Source organism: Ptychodera flava, unplaced genomic scaffold (genome assembly GCF_041260155.1).
Source record: "Ptychodera flava strain L36383 unplaced genomic scaffold, AS_Pfla_20210202 Scaffold_65__1_contigs__length_701920_pilon, whole genome shotgun sequence".
In the NCBI taxonomy this organism is placed as follows: domain Eukaryota; kingdom Metazoa; phylum Hemichordata; class Enteropneusta; family Ptychoderidae; genus Ptychodera; species Ptychodera flava.
The window spans coordinates 403548-427107 of NW_027248387.1; the positions used below are offsets into that span (position 1 = coordinate 403548).

Below are 23560 nucleotides of genomic sequence, written 5' to 3' on the forward strand. Positions count from 1 at the left end.
CGCCATGCAATGGCTAAACAGGCGGAGCAATTTCATAATCCAATTATCTTCATGCGTTTGAAATCCAACATAGTTTGTTGTAAAGTGATAATAGCTAGCTTGCAAGCTGATCGAAATGTTTTGCCCGAAAATACACCAATTTGGGGCAAGTTAGAGTTCGTTTCGTCCGTCACCATGCGATATCGAAGATGTGTCCAGGGGTTGCAATATCTGCAAATACTCCACTAACGCCACACAATTTCAAAGTCACGTAACAAACGCTATTTACACCATTAAAACAACATTACTTGCAAATCCAAAAACCTGGTTTATCTAATCACAAGCAACAGATGCAAAAAAAATGTATGTAGGAGAAACTAAAACAGAATTTCGCCTAAGGTTCAATAACCATCTATCAACAATAATACCCAAAACAAACACTCCCATCGCGATTCGTTTCAACGAAAATCAACACACCGTTCACGACGTTTTAAATAATAGTAATTATCAAAATAAATAAACACGATGACACGCTTCGCAAGAAAATAGAGTCCATCTGGATTTTAAAACTGGGCACATTGTCACCAAACGGCCTCAACATTCTAAGCCAATTGTGCTCGACAAATAATTTGAGCAACAATTGCTCACAGCGCATAACCATTACCGCCGATTTTGAAATGCCATTTTCCATCTGAGCCACACATAAACGGTAAGAATTGTCATACTCTATATCTTTTGTAACCTTCTACTTTACTCTGCCTATAAAGTACGTTCAGCATCTAATGAAGATCAACACTAGCCTTACATTGTTCTGTTTTTGTCTGTAATTTCCTTTTGTAGTCATCTTCAACCTGATGCAGTCCTACTTTTAGAATGAAATATTCGAACGAAAACGAATAAACATAAATATACAACCAGATCAGTAGACGTGTACAAATGTATTCATCATATATATATATATATATATATATATATATATATATATATATATATATATATATATATATATATATATATATATATATATATATATATATATATATATATATATATATATACACAAAATGTATACAATGTGCCCTCCCGGTTATCACCATAATGGCTTTAGGCCTTTGGCAATCTCTGAACTTGGGCACAGAGAGTACGATTTTATATATATATATATATATATATATATATATATATATATATATATATATATATATATATATATATATATATATATATATATATATATATATATATATGTGTATATATATATATATATAATTTGGAATAGGCGATTACCCTGTTTTCGAAAGTTGGAATGGGGCGTAGGGTCAACCACGTTTTGACGACGGCAAAAAATAAAGCCCCCGGCTGAAGAAACTGACCAGTCCTTAATGTACATATTTATGACGACTGTTGAAATCAGCAACAGAACAAAAAATCTACAACTATAGTTGCTAATCTCATATCAGCGAAGCGTTGTAGGATTTTTTACGCATGTGCGGGATAAGATCGGCAGGGGATGAAAACGGCACTACACCGGTATGCTGATCCAGACGAAGATTGCAGGGAAGCTGTTGTCAGAAAGGGTCACCTCGGAAATCGTACCCCGAAATGCATAGAAGATAAAACTTGACGCAAAAAGGATAGCAGGTATGAATTTAGAATTTCAGTGCGAGTCATTGATGCAGTTAATTGAGCGAAGCGCGCTTTTTGTGAGGTAAATTCGTCTCCTAACTCGGCGACAGCCATTTTGTTCCCAAAATTCCTCTCTCTTGCTTACAGCGGCCTTCGCCGTGTAACAAATAACTAACGACTGTGAGCATGAATATCTTGCTTAAATCCATGCTGTGAGCCAAACCGACCCAAACGAGGCCATATACATCCAAACTGGATCAAAGTAAGATTTGCAGCTAAGACACTCAACTACAGCTACGCTCAGTCGCCAGCGAGAATTAGGCCTACGCTATGCCCGTAGGTGTCCATAGACGTGTGACATTGAAGTCAACACCCCTAGCAGATCTCTCCGATCAAGTCTACAAACCACACTTAAAGTTCCACGAACTCGGTTAAAATCATACGGTGACAGATCCTTCTCCTATTCCTCATCAATTCTATGGAACAAACTGCCAGCTCCTCTTCGATCAGCCCCGGACATTCGCACTTTCAGATCTCTGCTTAATTAAGACTCATTTCTTCAAGAGAGCTTACCTGTGACCTAGTGTAAAGCGCCAGTGAACATTGCTGATGGATACTAGGCGCTATATAAATTATTTATCCTATCCTATTTATCCTATCCTACATTAGCTCTGCGTGGCAGGGCTTCGCTGTGGGTCCATCCATAGCTATGGACCCACAGCTAGGCAAGGCTGCGGTGGGAGGCCGTATAGCGCCGGTAACACACAGCCCTACCACGCAGAGCTATGTGTACATACGCCTGTCCTTGCTCATAGGCATTCTTCTCAGGCGTATATAGGCCTACACACGTCTATGGGAACGTACGCGCTGAGCAGAATTTTAGAAAACTGGCGATTGTTTAGAAACCAGCCCGAGGGCAGGTCAAGAGATTAAGGGTCATGGGTTGCGCAAGAGGATTAGTATGATATGTGGTTTAAGGGGCGGACCCTTTGATGTGGGGGGAGGGTTCCTTCAAAGATTGATTTGAAAAAAGTCAAGCCAAAGCTAAATATGGCAGAAAAAGTAAAGTTTGCCAGCAGCTATGAAAAGAAATATTGCCAGGACAGGTATTGTCACAGGTCCGTGGAGTTGCCGTGTAGTATACATAGAGAGAAGGGGAAGGTTTGACACGATTTTGCCCTCTGGAATCCTGTAGACGATAAAAATCCACGTATATTAACCCATGCAGTAAAAAAACTACCGTCCTTCGATAGATAAATACCTTTGATGCTTAATGTCCAACTCTGAGACGCGTTCATCATTATTAAGTCCCACTTTTGGCCCCAAACTGCTGGTCAAGTACATTATCAGGGTCTTACGTACGTCAGACATTTTGAGTTGGGCAAATTACCCATAGTTCAGTGTGGATTAATTGGTGTTATATTTGAACTCGTGACCTTTGCTAAAATATTTTCTAAAATACTTACAGGCTAATGATAGTAAACGATCCACGACTTGGGTTTGTTCAAAACGCAAAGCTGGACGTTGTACATCAGTATCTGTAGCCCGTTTGATGGCGGATTTAAATTTAGCGGTTGTGGGTCACGGGTTCATCTGGAATGCTAATGAGAACCGCGGTGCTGCTGTATGTAACAGCCTGATGACCGGGGTAACTAGAGAGTTTCGGGCCGATATTGAGACTAAAGGCTGGTTTGCCCACTTGAAACTTGAGCGTTAAAGGCAAGAGGTATTTCGCTATCGGCGTAGACCTTTTATTTGACTCTAAACTCTATATTTGTTTGGATTTATGGTCCGGCGGGCAAAATCTTGTCAAACCTTCCCCTTCTCTCTATGCATGTACACCGGCAACTCTGGACACCTGTGGGTATTGTAAGGCTGTTCTTGAAATTGAAAATTGAAAATCGCTGAAAAGGCATGCAGCTCTGTGTTTTATAGTGGTACGGGTATTAGAGACCAATAACCATGTGAATTTGCAAAATGTTTGGTGTCTGTCTACCAGCAGGTAGTGGCTGCTCTGACCCACCGCCGTCCATGGATTAGTCACAAGACAAAAATGAATTACACCAAAAAAGGACCTTGCACAGAGTGACTTTTCTAAATTTTGAGCTCACATTTGGTATATGTATATATACCAAAGAGAGCTTATATGGTAGGTCTGCAGCATCTGTATGAATGCATGCATGCGTGCAGGAATGCATGCATCAATACATCCATGCATGGATGTATGTATGTATATATATATGTGTGTATATATATGTGTGTGTGCATATGGATGTATGTATGTATATATATATGTGTGTGTATGTATGTATGTATGTATGTATGTATGTATGTATGTATGTATCAGTGTTTCATCTAGGCTGCGCGATTGCGCGATTCCCCCTCTTTCGTGTGCTGCGTGCCGCCAATTGTACGCAGAAGGGGCGACCCATCGCGCACTGCACTGAGCTGGCTGGAATGGCATATCAAATATCACGGGTGTCACACTTCGATACTTTTGACCCATTATCAGCAACTGTTAATACTTTGGCAACAGGCATTGTATAGTGTAGCAAGAACATTTACATGAAAGGAACTAATTTTAGTTCGATTTCGATACTTTTTGTACTTTCCGTAAACTGATTTTGCATATGAAAGCCTGTCAGCCCATTGAGAGTTACGTTCACAAAAGTTCATTGCCCTTGTCTCATTACCTCAGTACGATCGAGAACAGGAGACAAACTCAAGTTTTTGTGCATAGTATGAATGTCTGTCCGGGGGGGGGGGGGTAACTCCCATAGATGGCTATACGGGGAGGGTCCGCGCGAAAGGGGTCGTTTTTTTGCACTGTTTGGTATCAGAAAGGGTATACTTTTCACGAGGTGTTGGTATGAGAAAGGGTCCGGTTTTAAACACAAACTTACATTTGTTAAAAAATCATGCTGTCAACACTGGAAACCCATGTATCTACATCCCAGATCTACCATCAATATTTATTGACAGTTTATTCAAATCATCAAAGTTGCAATCCTACTTAAAACAAAGAAGGCCATAATGGTCAAATTTTCTCTTGATAACTTTGACTTGGTCACCTTCTATGAATTTGAGTTTTCAATTACTGCCCATGTCAACGATCGTGTTTCCCTCTGAACAGTTCTATTCACCATGTTATCACCCGCACGCTTGTACCTCGATCACGCGACAGTGAGGCTGTGTGGCTTTGCAGCTTAGTTTTCATGGTACTATCATAAAACGGCCACAACGTTTACCACACATTGTTGGGATTATCATACGGAAACAAGACTGCAAAACTAAGACTTATGAATCTTCAATGGAATTGAGGACAGATCTTGATCGAGCATGCTGGTTGAGCTCGGCAGTTGCACAAGCGTAGTACGGTACTGATCTAGCTCCATGGGTACCGCCGATCGTACGCACACCAAAACCTATAGGCCGTGGGCTAGAGGGGGTCTACGTGCACCCCCCCCCCCACAGGATAACAAACCTGTATTTTTCAGAAGCCTTGGGATCCCTAGAATACGAAATGGAATTTTAACAGAAAAAATATAGGGATGGAATAGCTGTTATGGTCATGTTTTGAAGGGTACCGCAAAATCACGATTTTCCAAGCCAAATGCATTTTCGTCAAATGTGTCTTCTTGTAAGTCATGTGCTGAGCTCATTTTTTAACATAACCTCACTTGTTGGTATCATTAGAAAGGGAATTTAGTCCTCTTTAAGATGACATATTGTACTATGCAATATCTTCTACAGTTTTTGTCAAATATAACCAAAACTTACCCCTTACCCCAAAATTTAACATTGCAAATTACAGTAAATCTCAAATTCTACCAATTTTTTAGCTAGGCATAATAAAAATGCAATGCTTTGTCTGAAATCTGTTTTATTTCATACAGGGACATGTCAGAAATATGAAATAGACTTTTAACAGAAAAAATATGGGAATCTACAGCTGTAACAGTCATATTTTGAAGGGTACCGCAAAATAACAGTGTTGCAGATTTGCATGCATTTTGTTAAAACGGTCTTCCTATAAGTTATCTGCTGAGGTTGTTTTTCAATATAACCTGGCTTGTTAGGTATCATTAGAAAGATAATTTACTAATCTTAGAATGATATATTGTAACATGCAATATCTTCTATAGTTTTCATGATATATAACCAAAACTTACCCCTTACCCCAAAGTTTACATTGAAAATTTCTGTCATAGCTAAAACCAAATTCTACAATTTTTTTAGCTTGACACAAAAAATATGTCCCTTTTTGCTATTAAATCTGTTTTTTTGGTACAGGGTCATGTCAGAAATATGAAATAGACTTTTAACAGAAAAAATATTTGGAATCTACAGCTGTAACAGTCATATTTTGAAGGGTACCGCAAAATAACAGTGTTGCAGATTTGCATGCATTTTTGTTAAAACTGTCTCCCTATAAGTTATCTGCTGGGCTTGTTTTTCAATATAACCTGGCTTGTTAGGTATCATTAGAAAGATAATTTACTAATCTTCAGAATGATATATTGTAACATGCAATATCTTCTATAGTTTTCATGATATGTAACCAAAACTTACCCCTTACCCTAAAGTTTACATTGAAAATTTCTGTCATAGCTAAAACCAAATTCTACAATTTTTTTAGTTTGACACAAAAAATCTGGCTGTTTTTGCTATAAAATCTGTTTTATTTGGTACTGGGACATGTCAGAAATATGAAATAGACTTTTAACAGAAAAATATTGGGAATCTACAGCTGTAACAGTCATATTTTGAAGGGTACTGCACAATCACAGTATTGCAGATTTGCATGCATTTTGTTAAATTTTTCTTCTATAAGTTATCTGCTGAGCTTGTTTTGAATACAACCTGGCTTGTTAGGTATCATTAGAAAGATAATTCACTAATCTTCAGAATGACATATTGTAACATACAATATCTTCTATAGTTTTCATGATATATAACCAAAACCTACCCCTTACCCCAAAGTTTACATTGAAAATTTCAGTCATAGCTAAAACCAAATTCTACAAATTTTTTAGCTAGAAACAAAATCTCTGCCCGTTTTTGCTATTAAATCTGTTTTATTTTGTACAGGGACATGTCAGAAATATGAAATAGACTTTTAACAGAAAAAATATTAGGACTCTACTACTGTAGCGGTCATATTTTGAAGGGTCCGCAAAATATCAGTGTTGCAGATTTGCATGCATTTTTGTTAAATTTTCTTCTTATAAGTTATCTGCTGAGCTTGTTTTTGAATATATACTGGCTTGTTAGGTATCATTAGAAAGATAATTAACTAATCTTTAAAATGACATATTGTAATATGTAATATCTTGCATAGTTTTCATGAAATATGACCAAAACTTACCCCATACCCCAAAATTTACATTGAAAATTGTAGTCATAGCTAAAATCAAATTCTACCATTTTCTTTACCTAGACATATAAAATCAGGCATTTATTTGTATGAAATCTATTTCATTCGGTAATGGGTCATGTCAAAAATATAAAATAGACTTTTAACAGAAAAAAGATTGGAATTCTGTAGTTGTAACAGTCAGATTTTGAAGGGTACAGCAAAATCTCAGTATTCCTGACTTGCGTGCATTTTTGTTGAATCTATCGTCTTGTAAGTCAGCTGCTGAGCTTCTTATAGAATATAATGTAAGTTGTTAGGTATCATTAGTAAGATTATTTACTAGTCTTTAAAAAGACATATTGTAACATGCAATATCTTGTACAGATTTTTATGAAATATGACCAAAACTTACCCCATACCCCAAAATTTACATCGAAAACTACTGTCATAGCTAATATCAAATTCAAGCAATTTTTTTACGCAGACATAAAAAATTAGGCAATTTTTTGTATGAAATCTGTTTAATTTTGTACTTGGCCATATCAGAAATATGAAATGAACTTTTAACAGAAAAAGTATTGGGATTCTATAGCTGTAACAGCTGTATTTTTAAGGGTACAGCAAAATCTCAGTATTCCTGATTCGTATGCGTTTTTGTTAAATCTGTCATCTTATAAGTAGTCTACTGAGCTTGTTATTGATTATAGCCGGGTTTGTTTAGTATCATTGGAAAGGTAATTAACTGGTATTTACAATGAAATATTGTAACAGACAATATCTTGTGTAGTTTTCATGGAATATGACCCAAACATACCCATACCCCAAGGTTTATATGGAAGTACTGTCATAGATAACGTGATCAATTTCCATGAATTTTTAGCTAGACATGATAAAAATAGTTCTGTTTCGGTATTAAATCTGTTGTATATGGTACTGGGTCATGTCAGAAATGTGAAATAGACTTTTAACAGAAAAAATATGTGGACTGTTTAGTTGTATCAGCCATATTTGAAGAGAAATGAAAAATCGCAGTACCGCAAACTGGCACCTTTTTTGTTAAATTCTTCTTCTTGTAAGTCATCTGCTGAACTTATTTTGTGACACAACCTGGCTTGTGAGGTATCATTAGTAGGGAAATTTATTCTTCTTTAAGATGACATATTGTAATATACAATGTCATTCATAGTTTTCCTGGAATATGGTCAAACTTTACCCCATACCCTAAAAGTTCAAATCGCAAATTACAGCTTATCACAAATTCTACCATTTTTTGCTGCACATAATACAAAAGGCAATTCTTATTTAAAATCTGATTTATTTGTTACAAAAGTATGTTACAAGTATAAAATTACCTTTTCACGGGAAGATGATACAATTTAGTAGCCACTTGGATCATTTTGGAGGGGGAACCCAAATATTGCAAATGTATGTGTTTCGGCAAATTTGCCCTGATACCTGGGTACCCTTCCAAATATGATCCAAAAGGCTACAAAATCATATTATGTTCCTGTTAAAAGTTAATTTCATATTTGTAACATACTTTTCTAACAAAAACACAGATTTCGTAGATTGCATACAAGCATTGCCTTTTGTATATAAAGTTAATAAATTGTAAAAAAAAGGTCGAGTTTCAGATTTGCAGTAATTTGCTGTGTAAACCTTGGGGTATGGGGTAAGCTTTGGTCCTATTTCATGAAACCTAAACAAGACATATTACAATATGTCATTTTAAAGACCAGTAAATTACCTTTCTATTGATACCTAAGAAGCCAGGTTATGTCAAAAATCAAGCTCAGCAGATGACTTATAAGAAGACAGATTTAACAAAAAAGCAAGCGAGTTTTCAATACTGTGATTTTGCGAGACCCTTGAAAATATGACTGTTACAGCTGTAGATTCCCAATATTTTTTCTGTTACAAGTCTATTTCATATTTTTGACATGTCCCTGTACCAAATAAAATAGATTTAATAGCAAAAAGGGCCAGATTTTTGTGTGTCAAGCTAAAGGAATTGTAGAATTTGGTTTTAGCTATGACAGAAATTTTTAATGTAAACTTTGGGGTAAGGGGTAAGTTTTGGTTATATATCATGAAAACTATAGAAGATATTGCATGTTACAATATGTCATTCTGAAGATTAGTGAATTATCTTTCTAATGATACCTAACAAGCCAGGTTATATTCAAAACAAGCTCAGCAGATAACGTATAAGAAGAAAAATTTAACAAAAATGCATGCAAATCTGCAACACTGTTATTTTGCGGTACCCTTCAAAATATGACTGTTACAGCTGTAGATTCCTAATATTTTTTCTGTTAAAAGTCTATTTCATATTTCTGACATGTCCCTGTACAAAATAAAACAGATTTAATAGCAAAAACGGCCAGAGTTTTTGTGTCAAGCTAAAAAAATTGTAGAATTTGGTTTTAGCTTTGACTGCAATTTTCAATGTAAACTTTGGGGTAAGGGGTAGGTTTTGGTTATATATCATGAAAACTATAGAAGATATTGCATGTTACAATATATCATTCTGAAGATTAGTAAATTATCTTTCTAATGATACCTAACAAGCCAGGTTATATTCAAAAACAAGCTCAGCAGATAACGTATAAGAAGAACAATTTAACAAAAATGCATGCAAATCTGCAACACTGTTATTTTGCGGTACCCTTCAAAATATGACTGTTACAGCTGTAGATTCGTAATATTTTTTCTGTTAAAAGTCTATTTCATATTTCTGACATGTCCCTGTACCAAATAAAACAGATTTAATAGCAAAAAGGGCCAGATTTTTTGTGTCAAGCTAAAAATTGTAGAATTTGGTTTTAGCTATGACAGAAATTTTTAATGTAAACTTTGGGGTAAGGGTAGGTTTGGGTACATATCATGAAAACTATAGAAGATATTGCATGTCACAATATGTCATTCTAAAGATTAGTAAATTATCTTTCTAATGATACCTAACAAGTTAGGTTATATTGAAAAACAACTCAGCAGATAACTTATAGGAAGACCGTTTTAACAAAAATGCATGCAAATCTGCAACACTGTTATTTTGCGGCACCCTTCAAAATATGACTGTTACAGCTGTAGATTCCCAATATTTTTTCTGTTAAAAGTCTATTTCATATTTCTGACATGTTCCTGTATGAAATAAAACAGATTTCAGACAAAGCATTGCATTTTTATTATGCCTAGCTAAAAAATTGGTAGAATTTGAGATTTACTGTAATTTGCAATGTTAAATTTTGGGGTAAGGGGTAAGTTTTGGTTATATTTGACAAAAACTGTAGAAGATATTGCATAGTACAATATGTCATCTTAAAGAGAATAAATTCCCTTTCTAATGATACCAAACAAGTGAGGTTATGTTAAAAAATGAGCTCAGCACATGACTTACAAGAAGACACATTTGACGAAAATGCATTTGGCTTGGAAAATCGTGATTTTGCGGTACCCTTCAAAACATGACCATAACAGCTATTCCATCCCTATATTTTTCTGTTAAAATTCCATTTCGTATTCTAGGGATCCCAAGGCTTCTGAAAAATACAGGTTTGTTATCCTGTGGGGGGGGGGGTGCACGTAGACCCCCTCTAGCCCACGGACTACTATTGCTAAAATTGTTTCACGAACAACCTCGCCTTTTTTAATCTGACACAGTTAGAAATAAGGAGATGCTTAGGAAAGAGAAAAAAACATACTTTTATGGACAACGACGAGCACGTTTCTTTGCAAAGCAGAATCAAAACACGGCAGAGGTACGTGAAGTAGGTCACGGCCTTGGACTCTATGCACGGATCTGATCCCCCGAATTATTATTCATAAGCACTTCCATATTTAGGGATCGGGGCGAGTGATCTGTTGGCGGGGTAGCGTGAGTTGCTATGCGGGTCAAAGGTCAACCCCACGCTACCCCGCCAAGAGATAGCTGCGTTTCGACAACTAGGTATCAGAAAGGGTAGGTTTTTTGCTCAAAACTGGTATCACAACAGTTTGGGTTTCCATGTTCGTGCGGAGCCCCCCCGTACTATTAGCCATGGAGTTACCCCCCGGGATGTCTGTAACACTATGAAAATAATTCTGTTAGCAAAAATTGACTCGGAAATTGGGTTTTACTGTTACAGAAACGTTTTCAGTTCAGTGAATGGCATTGGCACTGCGATGGGATTGCATTGCATGCAATAAGAGTCACAAGCAAGCTGGAGTGTCAATGGGCCAGGTTTTTGAATTCAGTGAACGTACATTGACTTACTTTTCGGGCAAATAAACCCTAAAGTTAACTGTTGGTGACAACCAACCTTTCTGTTTGTTATTTTCGTACTTACGTACGTACGTAAAATGGCTGACAAAAAGCAATTGGCGCGAATCTGACATCGAGAGACTCCACATTCAGAACACGGCAGACAGAGACCTCCTAAGTTGTTCGTTTTAACTCTACTGAGTCTGCGCACAAGACTACAAGACCAGCTAGGTCACTAGAAAATACAGCTAACTGGTTTGTATAGGGCAATCTTGATCCAAACTCTACGGTGGTTAGGGATGATATAAGCACAGTTAAAACGTGACAAACAAATGTAATTTTTTCAGAAGATAGGAAAACATTCCTTTATAACTTCTGAAGATTTTTTCTTGCTTTGTGTAAGTGCACACAGTTCATAATCATTATATTTTAAAAATGAAAAAATCTATTGAAGGTTCATGTACAGTGGAAATGGCCAGCTGCTAACAAACATACAGAATATTGTAGCATACAAATTACGCTACAATTTTTTCCAGGAATATTAATGCTGATTAATATTAATGAGCCAACCGCCACTCTTCTAAGCTCTACATACATTCACAACAGAGATACTCAAATTTGTTGACTTTTGAAAACATCTTACATAGGATGGTTTTTGCAGCCAGCATCTTGGATTGTGTAAGCAAGTGATTTATGGCTTGTAGTATGGGCATCACAAGTGACATCATTGCAACATTAAAACTTACCTGTAAAGCCGTGAATATATGTTTTAGTTAAATCTGCCCCAAAATTTTAAAATCCCCCTTAAAAATTCCTGCAGAGGGGGACATTCCCCCCCCTGGTGTAGCATCCTAGATCAAACACTGATGTATGTATGTATGTATGTATGTATGTATGTATGTATGTATGTATGTATGCATGCATGCATGCAAGTACAGCCTTGTGTGGACATGAGAGAGAGTGGGCAATGCCAAACTCATCTGAAAATGGTCGCTGCCATATCAGGTGTCGAAAGCACCGAGCTTGGCGGTTTTTCCTATTATTCAAATATATGTATTTGATGAAGCCTAACACCAACTGCAACAAGATAGGCGACCCTAAAGCTTGCACACTGTAAAAATCAGCCTTGGTGAACTTTACATTTAAGACGAGGCTGTATCGTTATTCTCAAAATCATTTTCACCTGAACCTGTTACACTAAGGATGAGGAAGACGCTAACTTTGTGCAGATTCAACAGTGGATAGTTAAAATGAAATTTGTTTGAACTCGATGCCTCTCTGACACGCAATGATGCAAGCGATCTATATCTGGTGGGGTAATTCTGGATTTGTCTGCTTGTTTTTCGTTTTTGTCAGTGTATTTTGTTTGTCAAACTCACCAAAAAGAAAATATTTTAACTGGTTCTGTTTCAGCTTAAGCAATTTGATATATCAATGGTCTTTATTTAGTACTCTTAGGCCATTGGCCCATAATACTCGACAATATTATGTAAAGAATAAAAACTGACAGGAAGAACGGAAAGTTAATAATTTCACATATCATTAATTTCTTTTCTTAATTTCATTGCATGGTAAGTAAAAGCCACTAGGCATTGCTGTGTGTTTACATCAGTTGACTTCATTAATTTGAGAAAAATCCTTTCGATAGGTAGATTAAGATAGATAGCAGGGATATATTTCTGCCTAAAACAATGAAAAAAGGACAAATCATAAGAAAATGACATTCGTTTTCAGTTTCATTTCCTTCACATAACAAACAAAGTCGTTCATTTCTATCTATTTTATGTTTTCTATCGGTTTCTATTAACAAAAAATGTGAAGAACAACGCAGATGAGCTAACATTTGGGCATGTGCAGCGATTCTAACAGAGGATAGATATTTTTCTACTTCAAGAGAAGATTTATACCTTCTATAAAAGGACAAAGTGTCGAGTGCACAGACTTCACTACGCCAATTTATGTACAAATAATGTTTACAATTATTTACAAATGTTTCCATGAAGTTTTTTAGCTCCCATAGCCATATGTATATATGGCAATGGAAGCTATTCTTATAGGCTAGGAAAATGTCTGTATGTATGTATGTCTGTATGTCTGTCCGTCAAGTCTCAATCGTTAATAATGTATTAGAGTGTATCAATGTTCCACTCTGAGCTTGTAAATCCCGATATTTCGAAGGGACTAAGCCCTTCTTCTTCATTGGGTCCACTACAGTCACTAATCTAGAACTGCCACTGTCAAGTTCAAAACTCCTTGCATGACAAAAGAAGAAATATGTAACAATTATGTAACAGTTTCTGGTGCCTGTCCATGCCCTCTGGTGGGGGTGGCAGCCTATTTTTTTCTGTTGATTCCGTTGTTTATTGTGTCCAGTTTTTTAATCCAAAATGATTCTCTTAATTGTCTATAAATTTTGTTATTTCGATGCTGTTTTTCTATACCCGTCACTCGGAAATTATTTATTGTATGGGGCTTCTCATTGAAGTGTATCGGTACAGGTTCAGTTTGGTTGTTGTTTCTGATAAGTGAAAGATGGTTTTGTATGCGGTTGTCCGTCAACATCAAAAACTCCAAAACCGCTGTACATTTCATCTTGATATTTAGTGTGTACATGGATGATGGGCTGTAGATGAGATTTTGTTCAAATGAAGTTGTCATTGCCAAAAATATGCAAATTAAGTGAAAAAATGTAAAAACATGTCAAAATTGAAAAAACTCAATAATCACTGAGCAGATTACATGAAAAATTAGCATGTAAGTACTTTGGGCTGACATGAAATGATTGTGCGCATCTTGGGTCAGTATCTTGGACTTGCTATTTTTCATGATTTTTTTTGTAATTTTCTCCCATTTTTGGTCAAAAAATCTCCTGCTCTGAAACCACAAGTCCGATTGATTTGAAACTTGGTATGGACGTGCATAGGAGTGACCTTTCCCAAATTCTGGCAAATCGTGGTGAAATTTGCATATTTTTAGTTTACACGTCCATAGACTCCCATGTATAAGGCAGATCTCCATAGACTCCCATGTATAAGGCCACGAAAAATAAAAATTTAGTTTCTCATCGTATTAATATTGCAAAAAAGGATGCAGTGACACAATTTTTAGTCCCCACAGATGAAGTCCAGTGGGCTTATAGATTGGGTCATGTCCGTCTGTTCGTCAATCCGTGAGTCCATCCGATATCTCGGATATTTTGACAAAATGTCATGTGACCTCGATGACCTTTGACCTCAAATATACATATTTGTCCATAACTCAGTAACCACAAGTGCTACCACCCTTCATATATGGTAAGATGGGACACCTTATGACGCCACATATTGTACCTCATTAATTATGCACATATCTAATTTTGAGCGAGCCAATAGAGCTAGAGGTCTGATTTTTGGTATATAGGGATAACTTAGCAAAACAATTTTTGACAAAATGTCACGTGACCTCGGTGACCTTTGACCTCAAATGTACATATTTGTCCATAACTCAGTAACCACAAGTGCTACAGCCTTTATGTATGGTATGATGGGAGAGCTTATGACGCCACATATTGTACTCCATTACTTATGCTTAAATATAATTTTGAGCGAGCCAATAGAGCTAGAGGTCTGATTTTCGGTATATAGGGATAACTTAGCAATACAATTTTTTTGACAAAATGTCACGTGACCTCGGTGACCTTTGACCTCAAATATACATATTGTCCATAACTCAGTAACCACAAGTGCTACAGCCTTCATGTATGGTATGATGGGACAGCTTATGACGCCACATATTGTACCTCATTAATTATGCACATATCTAATTTTGAGCGAGCCAATAGAGCTAGAGGTCTGATTTTTGGTATATAGGGATAACTTAGCAAAACAATTTTTTTGACAAAATGTCACGTGACCTCGGTGACCTTTGACCTCAAATATACATATTTTTCCATAACTCGGTAACCACAAGTGCTACACCCTTCGTGTTTGGTATGATTGGACACCTTATGACGCCACATACTGTACCTCAATAATTATGCGCATATCTCATTCTGAGCGAGCCAATAGAGCTGGATGTCTGATTTTTGGTATATAGGGATAACTATAGGAGAGAAATTTTTGACCAAATGTCATGTGACCTCGATGACCTTTTACCTAAAATATATGTTTATGTCAATAAATAAGTAACCACAAGTGCTATGTCCTTTGTATTTAGTAGGATGGGAGACCTTATGACAACACACGCTTTACCTCATTAATTATGTACACATAATTCTGGGCAAGCGAATAGAGCTAGAGATCTGATTTTTTGCATATAGGGATTAATTAGCAATATAATTTTTGTTTTCAAAATGTCATGTGACCTCGATGACCTTTGACCTTGATTATACATATATATATATGCATATTTCAGTAACCACAAGTTCTATACCCTCCAATTTTGACAGGATATTAGACGTTAAGATGTCACATCTTTTACTCATTTATAATGCGCATATGTATTTCTTGGCTGGCCAATACTGCTAGAGGTCTGATCTTTTTTTCCGATTTAGAACCATAACTTAGACATGCCTCATGTGTTCAAATTGGGAACAACGACATAGACCTATGTGCCCATAGATCTCAACATATACACTCCGGTGATACTTCTTAATGACCACATTTTCCTGCCCCATCAAGACTAATACTCCTATTACAAGTGGGGACTATGTCATTGTAAATGACTTGTTGCGTTAATGGTTGTATCACAGTATTCGATATATCTAATTCTGTATTTTTTCCATTTTATATTCTGAATAATTACATTAAACATATTTCACTGTCTCCAGTACATTTCATTTAAGTATTTTCACTTCATGCACTTTATCCCTTTCACACATGTTCAAATATCTGACCAGAGAACAAACACTAAATAGTCCAGGATGGGAGCTACAGTGTCATTGACGCTATTTTTACATCTTTAACTTCTTGCCTTTCCCAGAGATCTTGCAAATTACTTAAATATCAAAGATTTTTAACATTTCTCTCCGAAGTTTGTCTTGACCGTACACCTGAATTTTCAGTAACATACAACATCTCATAACATTTCTTTAGATATCTGTTTCGGGATTTGATCAGTTTGAGTTAATTAGCTTTAACAAACTGACAGCCTGCTTATCACTTTTTTGTCTCGGAGGGAGGATTCAAATAGTCTGAAAATTTAAAACTATACATTATTATATAATTGTTTGTATTACAGGCTAATTTGCATGACTATAAGATTGTGGCCAGCTGTATAATGAATAATTCAACATTAAAAACTATCTCATTTCTTATGCTATTAACACACTCAAGTAGTATCTCTTTCACACTTATTCCACTTATTCTTATACTTCAGAATATTCAAAAACGTCCGTTGCAAAAACGTCTTGTCAGCAAGATTAACCATCAAGGGGAAGCAATGTGCTGAAAACATGAGTCAGACAGCAACCTAGACTGAAAAAGGAAAATATCTCATCCAAGATTATGACAAGACTTTTATATGGAAAGAACATGAAGAAAGTCTTTGGATGGTGAAGAAATGACATTTGTTTGTGAAGTATGTGGCAAGCGTTTTACACAGAACGAAGACATGAAATACCACACACTGATTAATATGTGTAAACAGCAGTTTGTCTGCAAAGAATGCGGTAAAGGCTTTCAAAGCAGTAGCTCTCTAAAAATCCACATCAGGACACATACAAATGAAAAGCCATTTGTCTGCAAAGTGTGTGGGAAGGGTTTTGCAACCAGTGGACATCACATCACATCAGGAAACATACAAATGAAAAGCCGTTCATCTGCCAAATGTGTGGGAAGGGTTTTAAACACAGTGGACATCTAAAAATTCACATCAGGACACATACAAATGAAAAGCCATTTGTCTGCAAAGAATGTGGGAATAGTTTTTCACAGACTGGAATTCTAAAATTAAACATGAGGACACATACAAAGGAAAAGCCATTCATCTGCAAAGTATGTGGAAAGGGATTTACAACGAGTGGAAATCTAAAAGTTCACATCAGGACACATACAAATGAAAAGCCATTTGTCTGCAAAGTGTGTGGGAAGGGTTTTGCAACGAGTGGAACTCTAAAAGTTCACATCAGGAAACATACAAATGAAAAGCCGTTCATCTGTCAAATATGTGGGAAGGGTTTTAAACACAGTGGACATCTAAAAATTCACACGAGGACACATACAAATGAAAAGCCATTTGTGTGCAGAGTGTGTGGGAATAGTTTTTCACAGAATGGAAATCTAAAATTACACACGAGGACACATACAAAGGAAAAGCCATTCGTCTGCAAAGTGTGTGGAAAGGGATTTACAACGATTGGAAATCTAAAAGTTCACATCAGGACACATACAAAGGAAAAGCCATTCGTCTGCAAAGTATGTGGAAAGGGATTTACAACGAGTGGATATCTAAAAGTTCACATGAGGACACATACAAATGAAAAACCATTTGTCTGCAAAGTGTGTGGGAAGGGTTTTACATCGAGTGGAGGACTAAAAGTTCACATCAGGACACATACAGAGGAAAAGCCATTTGTCTGTAAAGTGTGTGGAAAGGGATTTACAACGATTGGAAATCTAAAAGTTCACATCAGGACACATACAAATGAAAAACCATTTGTCTGCAAAGTGTGTGGGAAGGGTTTTGCAACGAGTGAAAAACTAAATGTTCACATGAGGACACATACAAAGGAAAAGCCATTCGTCTGCAAAGTGTGTGGGAAGAGTTTTGCACATTTGGATACGTAAAAGTTCACATGAGGACCCATACAAGGAAAAGCCATTTGTCTGCAAAGTGTGTGGTAAGAGTTTTGCACATTTTGGATACGTAAAAGTTCACATGAGGACACATACAAAGGAAAAGCCATTTGTCTGCAAAGTGTGTGGGAAGGGTTTTTCAATGAGTGGAGGACTAAAATTCACATGAGGACACATACAAAGGAAAAGCCATTTGTCTGCAAAGTGTGTGGGAAGGGTTTTTCAATGAGTGGAGGACTAAAAGTTCACATGAGGACACATACAAATGAAAAGCCATTTGTCTGCAAAGCCTGTGGGAAGGTTTTGCAACGAGTGAAAAACTAAATGTTCACATGAGGACACATACAAATGAAAAACCATTTGTCTGCAAATGTGTGGGAAGGGTTTTGCAACGAGTGAAAAACTAAATGTTCACATGAGGAGATATACAAAGGAAAAGCCATTTGCCTGCAAAGTGTGTGGGAAGGGTTTTATAACTAGTGGTGTTCTAAAAATTCACATGAGGGCACATACAAAGGAAAAACCATTTGTGTGCAAAGTGTGTGCGAAGGGTTTTGCAACGAGTGGAGGACTAAAAGTTCACATGAGGGCACATACAAAAGATAAGTATTATAATTTGTCTGCAAAGTATGTGGTAAAAGGTTCGCACAGTGTGGACATCTAAATGTTCTCATCAAGACACACTGATACAAATAAAAAGCCATTTGTCTGCAAAGTGTGTGGGAAGGTTTTTGCAATGATTGGCTATCTAAAATTTCACACAAGGACACATACTAATGAAACTCCTTTTGTCTGCAAAGTATGTGGTAAGAGTTTTACACAGAGTAGAACTTGGAAAGATCACATCAGGACACATACAAGTTAAAAGCCATTTGACTGCAAAATGCTTAGGAAGGGTTTTACTGCGAGTCGAAACGTTTAAGTTAATAGGAGTTAGGATATAAATTATAATCCATTTGTCTGCAAAGTTTATGGTAAAAGGTTTTCAAATAGTGGAAGCCTCTTATATCACATGAGTACTCACAGAAAATGAACAATTTGTTCAAAAAACTTGATGGTAAGAAGTGAAAAGTCATTCTCTACAAAATGCTAGGTAAGAAATTGATAGAGTTGTTGTTGTAAGTGATACATTAGGATCAGGGTTACCTAAGATAGTGTAGCTTTTGAATTAAAATGACAGACTTGACTCCGTGCAGGATAGCTTGGGTAGGGAAACGATAGCTGCTGAAATGGAATCCGTGAGCTTTGTCATCTAAAATGATAGCTTTGAGCATATTTTGATGTCGAGGGCGTAAAACAAGATGACTGGCAGCAAAAGCAGTGGTAGCGGCGGTAAATATTTTACTTGTTTTCTACAAAAAATTACCACGTTGTGTTTTGTGTAAGACAAATTGTTTTGTGAATCCTGTTCAGTAAGGTTCAGGTTGAATTATACTTCTGTAAAGTTCCAGAGTTGGTAAAGGCTCATCAAGATTTCAAAGTTAGCTTCAGATAAACTTTGGGAAGTCTTAACTCTGGAAAACAGACATTGCCTACATTAATAACGTATACTTCTTTACAATATCATATACATTCTAATCCATGTACATGTATTAGAATAGGACGTAACGATAGCCTGTTGAGTGATTTCTCTGCAAGTTTTGTAAAATGGTGCAGAAACTTTACAGAAGTGTTATCGAACCTGAACCTCACTGAATGCGGCGTCTTACACAACACAACACGATAAATTTTGTTGAAAACGGGTAAAACATTTACCGTCGCTACCACTGCTGTTGCTGTCAGCCATCTTGTTTTATGTTCAAAGCTATCTTTTTAGATGACCAAGCTTACGGATTCTATTCTATCAACTATCGTTTCCCTACCCAAGCTATCCTGCATGGTGTCAAGGCTGTGATTTTCATTCAAAAGCTACACCCCTGAGGATGTACCAGCCCAATAAGAAGAGTACATATCTAGTAGTGCGACTGTGGGAATTGTTTAGCTCATATGATGGTAGGTGTAGCATGACTTCCGTTATTTGTTCTTTTGTCTCTCATCCTCTGTCAGCTATGCTCTCCTTCATAGAAACTATAATTAATGGTAATGTGCATATTGAATGAATTTATGCACTACACACTATCTAAAGAATTACTCCCAAATTTCATGAAGCCATCCATACACTCGGACTGTTCTTTATGCTAATCATGCTAAAATTCAGTAGGTATGGTCGATATGCATGCATGCATGCAGTTAGGTAGGTAGGTAGGAAGGTGTGTATGTATGCTTATAAGCTTGTCTATTTGTGTATATGAATGTATGTTTTTATGTCCACAGAATCTCAGACAGCCCTGTGTGTACTACATCTGTATTTTTGTGTAAAATATTGTGTTATGTGTTGAAACACTCCTACAGTTGAAATGAAAATTGGAAGTGTCCAAAAATATGTAAAGACTTGAAAAATGTAAAAATGATAAAATATATAGAATTTAGTTACCTGTGGTCAGATCGCAATAACATTTCACATTTCGTAGTGTAGTTGATAGTTGATTTGTATTTTATGTGAATTTTGTTGATTTTGTAGAAATGTTAAATTTTGAACTTTTTGGAAAGATATTGAGATTTTCCATCTTAGTGAAAGTTTTTGTGACATGATCCACTAAAGAATTTCTTTTCAGGTCTTTACTGATGTTCTCATTCATTCTTTTTACAATTCATGATAAATAGCAAATAGTACTGCAATTTTTTTTATTATACCTGGTATTAAACACACTGTTATATTCATTAATCACTCGTTGCAGTTATTGAAAGTTTGTCATGAAGGTTCAATTGAAGAGATTCAGTGTTTTCTTTTCATATTTACATATCACATCAAAGTTTTTAATATTTCATTTTATTCACTGATGGTGATTATTATTTTACGTCCTTAAAATATGTGTACATAATTTTTATTACGGAATACCAATACGACATTGGAACAGATGCATTTAGCAGATGATGTACACACCTCCTAGGTCGGTTAAAATTCAGAAGTTAGGAAAGAAGTGTTGACTTTCCAGCTCAGTGAATTTTGTACATTTTCAACTGGATTCGAACTTACAACACACCGCACCCATTCACCTAAGGCCGACATCACAGTCAGATCCGTTCGGCCAAATCCCCTACCCTTAAAGAAGATTACTAATGGTTTAGTAAGGAATTTAAGTTGTTACAATTATTCTGGCTGCGACCCCTCCACACACTGTAGATTTCATGAAGGATTTGCACAAACATACTTGCCATCACACATAGCAAACAAACTCGATCAAAACGATGACTACATTTTAACAGGAGGCACAGATTCCCTTGCTACCTTTGTGTAATGCACTGAGAAAATTTACCATCGGACATGAACTCTCAACTTGACGTAATACTTTTAAACTTAGACAATCGTAAAAATCACTCGGTTTTCTTCTAACCTCTGGAAACGATGGTTAGGTAAATGAGATAATATGCTGCAATTTTTACACTAAGTCCGCCAGACAAACGTAGCAGAGTGTAGAGTGCATTAGGCCGTCTAGTGTGCTGAACACCATGAAGTTTTGTAGGTTGGGCAGCATACCTTAGTGAAACCATAATATGGTCTTTTTGAACAACTGAAATGCATTTTGGGATGTGTAAAGGGATTGTTATGCCAATAAGAATGCAATGCCAGCCTTTACACGAAGAGGATTGTGGGATAGTATATTATGCCAAGGCATATAGCAAGACCCCTGCATATGAATTTACGATTTAAGTCTTTACTCACATGTTTACATGAACTTAGGTTAATTGAATACAAATGAGATCAGATTATTTCTTAACGTATTTATATCTACCGCTCATGATGCACATTCAGTGCCATCACGTAGCGCCAAGGCCTTCAACATTCAACTGATAATTTCTGACCTCTATGTTAACACAAGTGTCATTCATTACAGAGTGCATTGTCCTGTTTCAACAAAAAGCTGTGTATATACTGACTGCCTCGTATAACTTTGACCTTAAGGATGATAAATACCTTTTAGACACTTTCAGATTTTTATTTTTTCTCAATTTAAGATGTCCCAAACCCTAATAAAGTATATATTTTCTGAAAGCCCTGATATAGAGAAATCTGACCAAACACAGTACACGGTCATTATTTGCATAAGAGTCACGTGACAAGCGTTTTGCTGAACCTTACAAACAACGGTTTTCCCCTCCTTTAGCAATCCATAGACTTTAAAAACGGACACGCTGCAAGCTTTCCGGTTGAAATTTGTTTATTGACAAGCCTTGACAATATCCTTCAAATCTGTGTCTTCGATTTTTTCTCTTCGTCTCCATTCAAATTATATGGCGTGGCAATTACAATTCCTTGAAAAGCACCTTAGTCTAACATCATCAAGAGCGCATAACAATAACCAGAAATGCATACAAAGGAAATCCATGATACGGATTTTGAGTTCATTATGTTTCCAATGGTCAGTGTGAATTTCAAGCAGAAGGTGTTTGGGAGCGCGAATTGACGAGATGCCAAAGAAGGCTATGTCATTCACACATTGAATTCGAGGAAAAAAAACGCACAAAACCTGTTTTGTTACTTCGACGCCACGGCATTAGATAATTAAATGTGTATTAACCTAAACGCGGGCATATTTTGTTACTTAGTGATAATGTCGATCGGGAATGACAGTTGTTCAAAGAAAACGTCCGAGGAAAATAAAATAAATAGCGGAAAACTACCGATTTTTGGAGCCTTCGTTTCGGCACGTCGCTACAGCAAATGGCTTCATCGGGTGAAAACAATGACGTCAGCAGTCATTAATGATATCGGGCGTGTCCTAAATTCGTATGTAAATAAGCTTGTCTGCGTTCTCTAGATAAACACTGCGACGCGACATAGACTTGATACTATCGGACTAATTGTTTATTGTTCACAAGTTGTGAGAAGTAATCTAATAAATGACGAAAAAGACGTCAAGCAACGAGGAGAGGTCGACGTATTATTTCGCGCACATTTTCTGGGAAATACAAGTTCGTGGGGAATTGTCGTCCGATCGACTGTCAAATTGCATCACATCGCAACCATTCCCAAAATAAAACGACACTGAAACCCTTGGTGAGGTACTTGGATGTAATCTTTATTCACTGTGATTACGTTCAGATGCACTGACGACGGTGCATAATAAGCTTACCATGCCAACGATACCGAGTTTGACCGATGTGTAAAACCACGGTCCCTCCACGTTGAGGGACTGTGGTAAAACACAATCACTGCATCAGAAAAAAGATGTTTTTTGGGGGTTCCGATTAGTTCGGAGCAGGAACAATTTTGGATGTCAGACTTTATCAGGTATACAAAATATAATCAGAAATGGACATAATGTTTTGGTGTTCGGCATCATACGTTGGGATTCTGGGAACACTTTTTGAATGTCAGACATAGTATTGACCGACATTATATACCAGAAAAAGTCGAGTTTTCCTGTTGTTTTTTTCCGGCCCTAATTTCATTCGGAGCAGGATCGAAGAACTTTGAGTGTGGAACTTTGTTGCGTGTCGACTCACATGTAAAATGTTAACAGAAGTGGACGTATACTT

General features: G+C 36.6%; 1 protein-coding gene across 1 annotated transcript; it reads left to right on the forward strand.

Moving 5' to 3' along the window:
* Positions 1–1472: 1472 nt before the first annotated feature.
* On the forward strand, positions 1473–18126 carry LOC139128700 (gastrula zinc finger protein XlCGF57.1-like). Its single transcript, XM_070694431.1, has 2 exons — positions 1473–1620; positions 16563–18126. The coding sequence occupies exon 2, from the start codon at positions 17012–17014 to the stop codon at positions 17969–17971; it is 960 nt and encodes a 319-aa protein (XP_070550532.1). The 5' UTR covers positions 1473–1620; positions 16563–17011; the 3' UTR covers positions 17972–18126.
* The last annotated feature ends 5434 nt before the right edge of the window (positions 18127–23560 follow it).

Coding starts and splice junctions, on each gene's coding strand:
- LOC139128700 (XM_070694431.1), top strand. CDS start 17,012: ATGTGTGGGAAGGGTTTTAAACACAGTGGACATCTAAAAATTCACATC.